Source organism: Cynocephalus volans, chromosome 9 (genome assembly GCF_027409185.1).
Source record: "Cynocephalus volans isolate mCynVol1 chromosome 9, mCynVol1.pri, whole genome shotgun sequence".
NCBI lineage: Eukaryota > Metazoa > Chordata > Mammalia > Dermoptera > Cynocephalidae > Cynocephalus > Cynocephalus volans.
In genome coordinates, this window is record NC_084468.1 from 107,695,598 (window position 1) to 107,710,514 (window position 14,917).

At 34.7% G+C, this 14,917-nt stretch overlaps 1 protein-coding gene across 1 annotated transcript in view; it reads right to left on the reverse strand.

Moving 5' to 3' along the window:
* The window catches only part of NUDT6 (nudix hydrolase 6), a 37,232-nt gene that overhangs the window by 11,451 nt on the left and 10,864 nt on the right, over positions 1-14,917 (reverse strand). Inside the window, exon 4 of the mRNA XM_063107478.1 lies at positions 10,115-10,170. Within this exon, the coding sequence (XP_062963548.1) occupies positions 10,115-10,170 (56 nt within the window). The remainder of the gene's footprint in view (positions 1-10,114; positions 10,171-14,917) is intronic.

Sequence of the window (14,917 nt, forward strand, 5' to 3'; positions counted from 1 at the left end):
CCTGTCTTGTGGCTGAAGTACATTGGGGTCTCCTCAAATGCTTCCATGGAGGTCATGGGGTTTTCTTATTGTGCCTTGAATTGACAGGCTCACCTAAGCTTGTCAAGGCTTTCATACAGCCTAATACTTCCCTTTCCATCTGTACCTCATCCCATTCCGTATGTAAGAACCTTAGTAGTTGTGATGTTACTGTATGCCAGGGGTTATCACTACCCAACTATATTGATAGCCAGTGTGCTCACTGGACCTGAAAAGCAGGAAGTTCAAGCATTCTAGATGTCCTAGTAAGACATCCATGTGTTAGAGAATAGGAAATGATCCTATCAAGTTTTTAGGGGTATAATGGTCTGTGGATCTCTAAGGTAATGGGCAAGTTGTTGCACCTTGCAACCACCTACCACTCACAGCACTCGGAGTAGTACCTCTTTATATTATGGAGGCAGCAGATACCACATTTGAAAATATTTCTCCAATTAATTTCTAATAATGAAAAGCCAGGATCCTTTTTCCCTACTGTGAAATAATAAAGTGGCATTCTGATTTACAAATTAATCTCTTATTATTTCAAACTAATCTTACACGGAATCCAAAAGACATTGAATAAAGGGGAAAAAAATTAAAGTTTGCTAACTTTTAAAGGACCAATTGGTAGATTATGAGTACTCCTGAAAATTCAGTTACCTTAGGGAGTCAAAAGCAAGTGTATTTTTAACAAAGACGTCTCTATTTCCTACATATAGTTTTGTGTCTTTATTCGGGTCTTTTAAAAACTCAAAAGAAAAATAGATCATCATCCTAGGTTTTGAGAAGAACTGATAATTAGTCTTTACCTCCTTCACTTAATCATCTCTCTTTTCTCCATAGTATTTATTTTTTCTTCCCACTCCTTTGTTCTTACCTTTCTTTTTTAGGTCGCCAAATGTGTACTGCTTAGTTTCTTTGCTGGCACCTGCCTGAACTGAAGGAAATTGTTAACCCCAGCAATAGACAGCGGCATCTGTACTACATATTAAAAACAATCAAACACAAAACCAAACTACTGCCCTAAAAACAAAACTCCATTCAACTGAAGTCTTCTGTATCCTATGCAATACATATGTAGACATTGCCATACAACTGCTTACTCTGACAGATCCAAGTTTTAATTCATTTTGTTTGATTTGGTCTGTTTTATTGAAAAGACTGCTCTCAGGCTTGAATTCTGATTCTGCTAATTAATAGTTGTATAATGTCAAATAAGTTATTTTGCAACCTCTCTACATCTCAGTTCTGAAAAATGAGGATAAGAATTTGCATGGAAGTATTTTATGGCATCACAATTATTATTTTCATTATTTGATTATCTGGTTTTATTTCTACTGACATAGCAAAATATGTTATAATTAAAATAATTTTTTACTCTGAAAACCTCATCAGTCAGGATCAGACAAGTGTGCTATACCAGAGGAACAAGCTACTTGGTTATGATTTTTCAGGAGGCTGGAGGCCACAGCAATCACCTGTGCAGTAGAGGCTGGTGCTACTGCTTTACTCAGGTTTTTATTTCTCTTCAGATATAGCTGTAGTGTTCCAAGAGCCACCAAATAAACCATTTAGGAAGCTATCTAGGGTGAGTTACTCAAAAGTTCCCTCAGCCTAAAGCTAAAGGCCAATACAAAGAAACACAGGGTGGAAAAATGGAAAACTCTCCACTTAAATCTTTATAAGTAAACATTACAGGATGAACTCCAGTTATTCCAAAGAAGAGGTAAAGCAATGCCACTGTGAATGGGTCTCTTGGATTTTCTCCCACAATGGGCTGATTAGTTACTGGCTGTCTTTCAGTCTGTTAAAGTCCTTGGGTCTCCCTTTGTTTCTTGACTACCCTGAAAAACACTAACAAACATTTCAGAAGGCACTAGCAATCATTTCCTAAGAACAAAGATGGACAAAGCTAGAGAAACATTGATTGCAACCGTGATTAACAGAATCATAAAAGTTTTAGTGGTTTACACTGGAGTTCAGGGAAATTCAGTAAATAAACTTTTGATTATTGCCCTGTTTTAAAAATATAGGTCAACTCAATTCTTTCCTTTTCAATTATGGTAATACAGATTGCTCTGGAAGTTTAATTTCTGCAAGCTGAACCTGTGAAGTCTTGTGTCTTGGCAGTTTTAATAAGGGGGAAGAAAAACATCCAAAAAACTTAAAGCTGTCTAGGTTCGGAGTGACACAGTTCAGCCATAGTGCCAGGGAAGCTCCTTTTCTTTTTTCAGACTGCAATCCAATTTTTAACATTTTTAGACCCAGGATTATTTTCTATGAATTTCCATGTTTTAATACATGAGTAATTACATAAATAGATTCTTATTTGGTATATCAACCAACCATGAAAGACTGCTTAGAGCAATCATGTTATCTGGCTGTCTTTTGGTCTCTCTTAAAGTCCGTAATGAAATTTTACTTGATGAAGTCATTTTTGAAACCTAGTGTGCTATTTTAAAAATCTTCATAGTTTACTCTTTTCTTTCCAAAAACCAAAATGGCTTACACCAGATTATATCTCTATATAAGTATGTATGTGTGATATTATGATATATTTTTATTGGTTTTCATCTATGGTTCCTGGCTCATAACTCTCATAGCCCTTATTATTTCCTAAGTGACTAAAACAATAAGCCTATTTTTTATTAATGTATTTGGCCGTTTGTCCCTGGTTTCTGAAGCAGCTTCAGAACAGCTTCAGAGTGATAAAGGTGAAAGAAAATCTTTTGTTATAATGCTGGGGGCACTTTAGGTCTCAGAAGCCGGCCTCAGAAAACAGAATCCCTTTCTCTGACCTTCTCTTCCTCCTTCACCTGCTCCTATTTCTCCCCAACACAGGCCAAGAAACTAAAAATATACTCTAATCTTTCCCTGCCTTTCTGTCTTAGAGGTGGCCATAAAGAAATTCTCTGATCTATCTTGTCTGACTGTAGGTCATAAGACCCTCATTTCAGAAGAGGTCCTACCTCAAACCTGAGAGGAAGGAATGCTACACAGGCCAAGAAGAATCTGAACAAAAAGGCCTTGCTGAGTTTCCCCACTCAGTCTGTTAGTATCAGACCAAGCCTTTTTTGTCCAATCATATCTACACTGTTGCTCATGCTTCAGTCATGCCTATCCAATGAAATCTCCATAAAAGGCCCAAGAAGATAGGGTACTGAGAGCTTCCAGATAGCTGAGCACATAGAGGTTTTCAGAGGGTGGTAAGCTGGGAGAGGGCATGGAAGCTCCCTGCCCCTTCCCCCACACCTCAACCTGTGCATCTTTTCATCTGCATCCTTTGTAATATCCTTTATAATAACCTGGTAGGAGCAAGTAAGTGTTTCCCTGAGTTCTATGAGCCACTCTAGTAAATTAATTAAACTTAATGAGGGGGTTGTGGGAATACCGATTTATTGCTGGTTGGTCAGAAGCACAGGCAAAATAACCTGAGGCTTGACATTAGTATCGAAAGTACAGTTCAGTGTTATGGGACTGAATCCTCAACCTGTGGGATCTGATGCTATCTCCAGGTTGGTAGTATTAGAAGTGAATTAAATTTGAGGATACCCAACTGGTGTCCTCTGCAGAACTGATTACTTGCTTGTTGGTGGGGAGAAATTACCACACATTTGGTCACAGAAGTCTGTGTTTATTGTTATTGAGTGAGAATACAGAAGGAGAAAATGTTTGTTTTTTCTGCTAAGTATGCTATGTATATGTAAGATATATAGAATTACAGTACTGCAGTATTTTTTTTGATCATCAGATCTAAATCCTAAATTTTATAAGTGTGGAAACTTAGGTCCCCAGAGACTCAGAGGTTTGCCCAAAGTCAGATAGCTAGTTAGTGGCATACCCAAACCTTAGGAACTCAGGTCTTTTTTTTTTTTTTAAATTAGTTCATAGGAACTCAGGTCTTCTGACCCAATTTTGTCTCTACAACCTCTTATGTCACTTGACCCCAGAAAAGATTAAATGAATATTAGTGACACTACTTCTTTAAATGTAAGGAAGAGAGATAAAGAGACATAATTAAAAGATTGCAAAACCTTTTATAGTATCTCTTTACAAGAAATTTTTACATACCATGGTATAGATTTCAAATCTAACAAAAGAAATTAACCTATTTATGTTATTTGTATATATGATAATTGTTAATAATGTTAGGGCATATCTTCTGTAAGCCATATTGGAGAGACTTATAATATCCACTTTCAATCCAAGCCGATTTAATTGAACAAAGTCCTAAATAAGTTTTCTCAGCTCCTAGATGGCCAATATTAATTATATGCAAGCCCCTTTGGCCTAAGGGTAGTATGATCTGAATGAAAACACAATAAAATAATAGCTATAGGAACTCTTATTTTGTAGGTTAGAACAGGATAAACTAGGGATCATCTGGCATCCCTCACAATTTCCTAGAGTTTAGGGAAATAGTTCTATGTCTTTGAAATCCTCACTTGAATTGAGTGTGGAAGAAAGGCAGCTTTTCATTCTCACAGGAAATGAGTAATTTTAGGCTTTGGCTATTTACTTGTTTAAAGATCACAGATTTTGAAGTCAGATTAGCTGTATTAGAATCTCTTCCTCCTTTCATCTGCTCCTTTTTCTCCCCAACACAGGCCATAGAAACTAAAAATATACTCTAATCTTCCCTCACCTTTCTGTCATGGAGCTCTGTAATTTTGGGCAAATTACTTAGCCTCTCCATGCCACAGTTTCTTTATCCTCAAAATGGGGATAAAAATCCTCATGGATTGTTGAGGAGATTAAATTAGCTACTTCATGTGAAATACTCATGTCTTCAGGTAAAGATGTGGAGTAAACACACAATATATATTATATATATTACATATATAATAGGACAGTTCCATAGAAAGAAGAAATCAAAATTTACTGGAGAGGGAAGAGGAAAGGGGAGGATGATTTTACCAGAAACCTAAACTCAGTCGCTATGCTGTGATTGAGTATTTCTTGACTAGTCAAATGACAGATACTGACAATAATTTGTCTTTCAACTGTCATATATACACACACACAAAGCAATAAAAAATTGGACATTAAAGAATCAGATATATTCTTCTCTCTATATAACTAGATTTTTCTCTAAATGATACATTCGTGGAACAAAATGGAATATTTTTACATAATTAATTATTTGTTTCTTCCAAGAGATAATTTAGATACTGGGAAGAAGAAAACCTATGTCTCCCTGTGTGCTATAAAATGTTTACTTTAGTTACTAAGTATACTATTTTGGGTATAACTGAAGTTTAACATGTTCTAAAACAACCAAGTTCAAACTTTTTAATTAAAAGACACATACTATTCACAGTCCATGAATTGCACAAGACACAAAAAGCTCTCTGGGTGTTTATCTTCCTTTCTTAATGTTATGTCAGAGCAATCCTCACTTCCAAATAATTTATTTTAAAAAATGAACTGACTCAGATCTAGATGTGCAAGGAATATAGATTATTATGATTTAATCATCATCTTCACATCTGAACTCTCCTAATCTCTTTGGCCTATGAGAGATAACTGATGTGTGTTACCCTTCCTATTTTTCAACAACTTCATCCCTCATCGTCAACTATTTTTACCAGATGATGCCTAAAATTAACCTTTCATCTGTTGTTAGAAAATGGTCCTCAGTTCTGTCTTTAATATAATGTTTGTTATGCACCCTTTTTTCCTAGGGTGGTATTGTGCTATATTATTGCATGACTCCACAGGGCATGATTTTATAGAACACAATAGTTGGAACTACAGCCATGTGGATGTCCCTGCTAAGCTACTTATAGAGCCCAGTGGGGCTAAGTAGTACAACTCTAGACTCAATATATCAGTATCTTCCTGTATCCATTCCTGGGGATCAAGGCCACTGCCTAGAGCTTTAAAGTACTAGGGGTCATGATGTCCACCATCATGGTGTAAACATTCATTAATTAATATGCTTCATCTCACACCTCTTTTTAGTACCACAGGGAACCTAGGAACTGACCCATAGGAAAGTTCCCCTAGGAACTTTTCTCAATAATTCATCAGGAGGAATGAGAAGAAATGTCTGGGGACCCCCACTTAAATACCTCTTTCAACTCAACCTCCTATGCCCTCTGATGAATTCATTGTTTTTCCTCTACCAACATCCCTCTATCTGCTGGAGATACCATTATTCTAGTCACCACCCTTACCTCAAAATACTGAATAATTTTTAAACTCGTTCTTCTATTTTTAACTGACAAACAAACTTACTGTCACCAATCCCTAGAGGCATCTATCTCTTCCTTCCTTTCCCATACTATCACCTTAGTGCAAGCCTTCCTACCTCTCATCTTAATTACTACAGCAATCACCTGGCTGGCCTTTCTGGATCTATCTTTGCATCCTCCCCCACCCTCTTGCTTAGTGAGTATTAATAATCTTTATGTTATTAACATTTTTTCCATATTGAATATAAAAGAAACATTACAAACTACAATCATCAGGAATTGGTCAAGGCTACTGAGCAAATAGATTAGCTATAAAAACGTTTTAAAAAATAAACAACATATGTAAACATCATTTTCAGTCATATGGCTATGTAATATAGTATATCAGTTCCATTCCTTAAATCTGTGCATGGGAGCATGTCAATTGTTGATTAACAATACTCAGCTTAATTTATCTTTCAGTGAACTCTTAGGGTCTACTGAAAAAGAAATAACCAGATTCTGTTAAGTATACTAATATACATGTTAAAAAAAATCACAAATGTACAATTGATCTCAGCAAAAAGTATCTGCAGTAACATGTAAGACTAAATCCATATGCTGCAATTATCTTCATAATATATTTTAATATCTAAATTCATCATAATGTAGACTGGACTGAAATAAAGCTAAAAGGGAATAAGAAGAGAATAGAGAGGAATAATATACTAATATTTGCATCATATACAAATACAGGTTGTTTTGGTGAAATTACAACTGAGGACATCATTTCTGTACGTTTTCACTCATGTATTAATTATTTTAGGTATGTATTTCCTTCGTTTTCAGCTGGCAGTAACATGCCCCCACATGACTGAATACCAAGCAGCGAACCATTATTTAAAGTTTGATAAAATTTTAAGGAAATAAAATATCAATTGCATATTCAATAACTACCTAAAAGTGAAGCCAAAGCTTAGAATGGACAATAATAAAACTTAACAAGTGCCTGAAATTTAGTTGCAAGAAGTTGAAACATAAGATTGCCTTAGGACAATACAATCCTTTCATGCTGTATTCATCATCTGGTAAGTAGATCTGCTAGGTGACTAGGGTGTTCCAAAATGGTCAGATAATATAATTTTCCTTTTAATTTTGTATAGGTGAGATATATTATCATATCTAGCTTAATTTATTTTAAATTGTTGAAATTTTAGTTTTTCAGTAAATTTTAAGCAAGGCACAATTTTAAATAAAACATCAACTAATGTTTCTAATTTATTTTTTCACTACAAGGAAAAATTTTAAATATTTATTGTTTGTAAGTCAAATAACCATATTCCAGTGACAGAAGGTAAACACAATAGACTTAAGAGAAGAAATGCAGGCAAACTAAAAAGTTCACAGATAGCTTAATAACTCAATATTCTGTATTATATACATATATACGTATGATTTATAAGTGATTTGTGAATAACTTTAAATCATTTAAAATCTAGATATAATATTCAAGGATCCATTTTACAAACTAATTTCTGAAAATAATCCATAATATATACCCATAGTTTCTACCATATTAGCTTATCTCAATAGATGTCTAACATTTATCCAAAATTAAATGGAATATTAAATGACTACAAAATACTTAGATTCTGGTAGTACTTATTCTTGATTTGGAAGTATTTCTCTCTAACTGTATATGAAATAATTAGGATAGTTATACATTTATAAGTAGGAACAATTAAATGACCATTAAAGAAACAATTAAATAATTCCTTACACATATATAACTTAATTTTAAAAAATTCAACTACAAAAAAAAAGCTTTACACTTCTGGATACCAGATGATTATTGAAAAATTCTTCCTATGGAAAGGATTTTCAGATTAGCCTCTCAAGTATATACAATATGGTCTTAGCCAAGTGTTAATGACTGATGTTTTAAAAATCTATTTGATAGTTCTAATGCATAAAACTTTTATAAGCAATGTAGCTTACTCAATAAAACATTCAATAAAACTTTTAGAAGTTACATTCAGTAAAATGCCCACAAAGAGAAATGTCATTTCATAATTTAGGCGAGAACCAAAAATATTTATGTATTATATAAGCCTACTGCTAAGCTTAGGTGGTTAAATAAGACTCTGCATCTATTCCAGTCATTCGATATCTGCAAACAGACATCTATTTTATTTTATTTTATTTATTAATCACATTATTATTACCACAAAAATGAGTAGCTCTTTCTTGGCCTTTTGTTGTAGAAATAAAATAAAAGAAAAAAAAATGAATACTTGTACATCATTCTGTGTGATTGCTATAAATATAAATTGATATAAATGAGAGAAGATATCCTTAAAATTTTTCTTAAGGTAATTTTACCCAGCACAGATTTACATTGCTTTACATTTCTTGTTTTATGCTTTTCTATATTTCAAGCACTGGGTATGAATTCAGTGGGAAAAACATAGACAGTTAATATTATCCTTTCTATGAAGAAGGTATTATTATTTAAAGATGAGGAAACTGGGGCTCAGCGTCTTGCCAAAGTAGAAGTGGCATAGAGATTGATCTCTGGTCAGTCTGACTCCAAAGTCTATTTTGTTTATATCAACTCCCTGTCACTTGGCATACTGTTGTCAGGTTAATTTGCATATTATTATTAGATTAATCTTGCCCACATACCATCTTCATCACTTTTTCATCACAAAATATTTCAATAGTTACTATTTCCATATCAAGTCTAAACTCCTCTGCCTGGTTCTCAGGCACTTTAATATCTAGGCCCCACTTTTACCACTCAATCATGCTTCTTACTCTCCAGTCATTCCCATCACATATATATTTTTATGCTCTAATTCAAATATAAATCTTATTGAGGGCTAGGCACAATACTACTTTAGGCACTCTATAATTTTCTGTTGATGATAAAAATCTTATTCTGAGTCAGAGATTCCTGCCTTAACTAAAACCTTGAAAGTTACTCACAACCATGAAAATGCTTTTAGATGGCATTTCTGAGATATTGCTTTCATCTATCATTAAAAACTTTAATTTAAAATTTAAAAACATATATGATGTAGAAAAATGTTTGACAGTAAAAATATTTACTGAAGTCTCTGAAAGTATCTAAATAATTATTCTCATTCACTTTTATTTATAACTCTTGAGCATGAAAACATTTGATCTCTAATCATGATACTTCTCTTAAAAATTTTTGTTGCTTCTAGTTGTCTAGACTCCTTGGCTCTTCACATTTTGTTTCCAATCTAGCTCTCAGATAAAATATCTTATCACTCCTCACATTCCTGGCCATAATGAACATTTTACCATTATTTCCACACTATGCCAGGCCCTTTCTGAACTCTGTGCCTTTATACATATAATTCTAAATTTCTCAGTTTAAGCTTCAAGACCCTATTTAACTGTCACCTATTGTGAAAGGTCTGTAGGGGGTTTGTAAGGAGAAGTTAATTGTTACCATCTATTGTATGACTGCTTTTCCAAATAAATAGTGAACTACAGGACACCAGAGATATTGTCATTAATCTTTGTACTCTCAGTACCTGGTATAGAGAAGGAACTTAATGAATATTGAATGAATGAAAGAATATCTTGATAATGTGCTATGTGCTATAGACAGAATTGTCTTCCCAATTAAATATGGTTATTTATAATTTTCCTGTAGCCATGAACTAACAGACAGTAAGCAACACTGAGTATTATCTTTATATTTTCAAGGTCTGCATAAGTACTTTTTGGTTTAAATAAATATCTAAGTGATCCATACCTGCTTAGAAATGATTTTTGAATTATCTTTATGCAATTCCTTAGGTATATCAAAAGTTCTACATTCTATTTTTTTCTAGGAAGAACTGAACATTTGGGAAGCAATTTATAAAGCACAAGCAACTTACTTTATTTCGATCTTGAACAACCAATATTTTTCTAGTACTTTCATCAAATACAGCTCCTGATGGGGGAAAAAATAAAAGATAATTGAGAAAAATTAATTTCATTCACCTTAGACTCCATCCACACTCTTATCTGTGGTCATCAAAATCCTACCCATACTTGAAGGCCTAGTTCGAATACCACCTAATCTAGTAAGACTAATAAAATCTCTCCAGCCAAGAAGTGATTTCTCAGTTGTCCATGTTCTTAGAGTACCAATAATGGTTCCAGCTTTGCAAACTTGTAGGAAAACCATCTGAATAAACTTCTTCTCTAGATATCTATTTTTGATGGTACATAGTTAAATAAATTAATCTTTCTATCTTCTTCTAGCATTTACATTAGTTTTCAGACAATTTTAAGTCCTTGTCTTAGTCTGTTTGGGATACTATAACAAAATACCATAGACTGGATAGCTTATAAACAACAAACTTTTATTTCTCACAGTTCTAGAGGCTGAGAGGTCCAAGATTAAGGTGCCAACAGATTCAGTGCCTGGTGAGGGCTTGTTCTTCGTAGACGGCACCTTCTAGCTGTGTCCTCACACAGTGGAAGGGGCAAACAAGCTCCTTTGTGCCTCTTTTATAAGGGTACTAATCCCATTCATGAGGGCTTTGCCCACACTGCCCTCCCAAGGGCCTCACCTTTTAATGCTGTCACACTAGGAATTAGATTTCAACATATAAATTTGGGTTGGGGGGGACACAAACATCCAGACCATAGCAATGCTTAAAAATATTTATTGAGGGCCGAGCCGTGGCGCACTGGGGAAGAGTGCGGCGCTGGGAGCGCAGCGACGCTCCCGCCACGGGTTCGGATCCTATATAGGAATGGCCGGTGCACTCACTGGCTGAGTGCCGGTCACGAAAAAGACAAAAAAAAAAATTATTGAATAAATGCATTAACTTCATTTTCATTTTTATTCTTTGAATCACTATGCATAGAACACAGTTGTGCCCTCTAACAATCCAAATCCAAATCCCAAATACCACCATATTCAGTTCCTGAGACCAATTAAATTTTCTTACCATGTACACACATACTTTATAGCATCCTGATAGATTGCATTGAAAGACTTCTTTGTTTTACACGTTTTAAGTTCTAGTCCATTTCTTTCATTTATTCATTCATAACACACATTGCTTAGTACACTAGGCATTTTGCTAGATGTTAGGACTCAAAAAATAAAGGTATTCTCTCACTTTCTTTTTTAATATTTCCCTTTAGGCAATCCTGGATCAAAATTCAAATGATATTTTAATGATTTATATTAGCTTCCTTTAAATGCTATAATTTAAACACATTTGTATTTACATAGTGTGGGAGGATATTTTTAAAAAGATATTTTCTACATATTCATCCATTCTTTTGGTATTAATGGAGTTCCTATGTATAACATATATAGGTCCTATGTATATTAAATGAGCTCATATTATGTGTCAGGCACTTTTCTAGGTGGTAGGGATATAGTGGTGAACAAAACAAACAAAACTTCTTATCCTTATGAGGCTCATGTTCTGGTATGTGTGTGAGGAGGTGACAAACCAACAGACAAAAAATAAATTATACAGAACATTAGAAGGTGATAAATGTTACGTAGAGATAAAATACAAAAAAAAGGATAGATCTGTGTAACACAAGGAGAAGTAATTGAAATGAAATGGGAATAAAAATATTACACTTTAGTATTTTAAAGCAAGAAGTGGTCACCAAAATGGCTGAATAGCCTTGGTGTCACTCACTGTCCACAATGGGTCAATTTACAACTATTAAAACACAAAAACTGCCATCCTGAAATCACTGGAACTCAGGGAAAGAAGAGGAGAGACCTGTGGAGTGTGTGTAGGTATGGAAGACTATAGCAAGTGAGAGGAGGGATCACTCCAATCAGTCCCAGCCCCAGGCTGGCAAGCACAGCCCAGAGAGCAGCTACCAGTACACAGAGCCACTACCTGGAGACAGCAAAGCTGTAGCAGCACCTTTTGAGTGAAGGTATTTAAAGTCTGCAGGGGAGCAGGGTGCTGTGACAGCTGGCAAAAAGGAAAAAAAAAAAATCACTTCAGAATGCACCATTCCATTCCATCTCCCAGGCCAGAAAAGCTAGGGAAATGTTCAGAGTGCCAGGGGAGAAGGAGAGGAGCTAACCATGAGAGGAGCATTGGGGCACAGCACTGGCAGTTTATTTCTTCTGGTTTGTACAGGTATCACACTGTGGAGGTTGGTCAGTGTGCTAGAACTGCAGGGGGCACAGTCTGAGGGAAAGATTTGATCCCAGGCTGGATTTACCACACAGCACAGTTGCATCTGTGGAGACCTCACGTGACCTGGAAGTGACTAAAAGGCTGACCATTAAAATCTGATCTGCACAAAGGTTTTCTCCAGTCTGAGAAACAGCAAGGCAACAATTTAGCTCAGGCGCAGAGTTCAAGCACTGGTCCACACAGGAAGTTTCCCCCAATCCATGAATTAGCCACAGGACAACAAATTAGTTCTAATGCAGTATTTAAGCAGTAGTAGTTGCTATTTATCTACTACAGAATGAAAAAACAAAAACAAAACACAGACCAGAAACAAAGTTCTGATATTAAGCAGTGAAGGTTTACCACCACTAAGTAACACCTATAAAACCTAGAAGAGGTAGCTGTCTCCTCAAACATGCAGGCATAAACATAATAACACAAAGATTGTGAGAGAACAGGGAAATATGACACCACCAAAGAACACCAACAAAGTGCTATCGATGGACCCAGAAGAACAACAGATTTATGAAATATCTGACCGAGAATTCAGAATAATCCTCTTAAAGATGTTCAAGGAATCATAAGAAAATATAGATAGAAAATAAAATGATATTTGGAAAACAATCCAGATGCAGAACAGGAAATTTGACAAAGGAATAGAATCAGTTAAAAAAAAAAAAAAACCACCAGGGCCCTGAAGCGTGGAGCTGAGGGAAGCTGAACCCAGCTGCAACCAGGTAAAGAGCACACCAAAAACACCATTTCTATGCAGATAGCCCTCCACGGCCACCACAACTGCCATGGCTGCTGCAAAAAGTGGCCAATCTCTACAGCAGCAGTCACAGTGACTGAGCAGATGGCATGCCAGACTCTCAACTTCATTGACACAAGGAGAGGCACAAGTGGAGACCAAAAAAAAAAGGTCCTCTTTCTCCACAAAGCACACTCCAGAGTAACAGAAGAAGCATTTGATTTACAATAATAGAGGAGGACTTGATCACACCTGTCTCAGTACTGGACAGATCATCTAGGCAACAAACCAAAAGAGGAACAGTTAATCTTATTTATCAGAGTTAAGTTGTTATTAGTTAAAAATAATCTGCTACAACTATAATATGATTTTTGTAAGCCTCATGGTAATCAGAACACAAAAAGTTATAACAAACACACTAAAAATAAAGAGGGAGAAATCAAAATACACTACTATAAAAAACCACTTAATCACAAAAGAAAACATTAAATGAAGACTAGACCAAAGGTAAAAGGATCTCCAAAACAACAAGAAAAAAAGTAACATAATGGCAGTAACAAGTTCCTATATATTAATGATAACTTCAAATGTATATGGAATAAATTCCCCAATTAAGAAACCTCAAAAAAAAAAAAAAAAGAAAGAAAGAAAGAAAGAAATTCCCCAATTACAAGACACAGAGTGGCTGAATGGATTATAAAACAAAAACCAACAATATACTACCTACAAGAAACTCACTTCACCTGTAAAGAAAAATATCAATTGAATGAGAAGAGATCAAAAAGGATATTTCATGCAAATGGAAACCAAAATAGAGCAGAGGTAGCTATACTTACATCAGATAAAATAGACTTCAAGCCAAGAAAAGTAAAAAAAAAACAAAGGTCATTATATAATGATAAATGGATCAATTCAAGAAGAGGATGTAACAATTCTAAATATAAACACACTCAACTTTGAAGCATCCAGATATATAAAGCAAATACTACTAGGACTAATTAGAAAAATAGACTCCAACAGCTGGTATCATACTAAATGGACAAAAGTTGAAGGCTTTAATACCCCACTTTCAGCAAAAGATATATCATCCAAACAGAAAATTAGAGTTAATCTCCACTCTAGACTGATAGGAACTAATGGATTTATAGAACATTTCATCCAACAGTGGCAGAATACACATTCTTCTCAACAGCACATGGAACATTCTCTAGAATAGACCATATGTTAAGTCACAAAACAAGTCTCAAGAAATTTAAAAAAACATATCATATCAACTATATTGTCCAACCACAATGAAATAAAACTAGAAATCAATAACAGAAGGGATACTGGAAACTGTGCAAACATGAAAATTAAACAACATGCCCCTAAACAATGAATGGGTCAAAGAAGAAATCATAAAGGAAATTAAAAAATTCCTGGAGACAAATGAAAATGAAAATACAACATACTAGAACCTATGGGATATAACAAAAGCAGTTCTAAGAGGAAAGTTTATGGCAATAAATGCCTACAATAATAAAGAAGAAAGACTTCAAATAAACAACCTAACATTAAATCTTAAGGAAATAGAAAAACAAGAACAAATCATACTCAAAAATAGCAGAAGAAAAGAAAAACAAGAACAAATCAAACCCAAAAATAGCAGAAGAAAAGAAATAACAGAGATCAGAGCAGAAATAAATGAACTTGATATTAAAAAAAAAAAAAAAACAATAGAAACTGGCCGGTTAGGTCAGTTGGTTAGAGCACAGTTTTACAACACCAAGGTCACA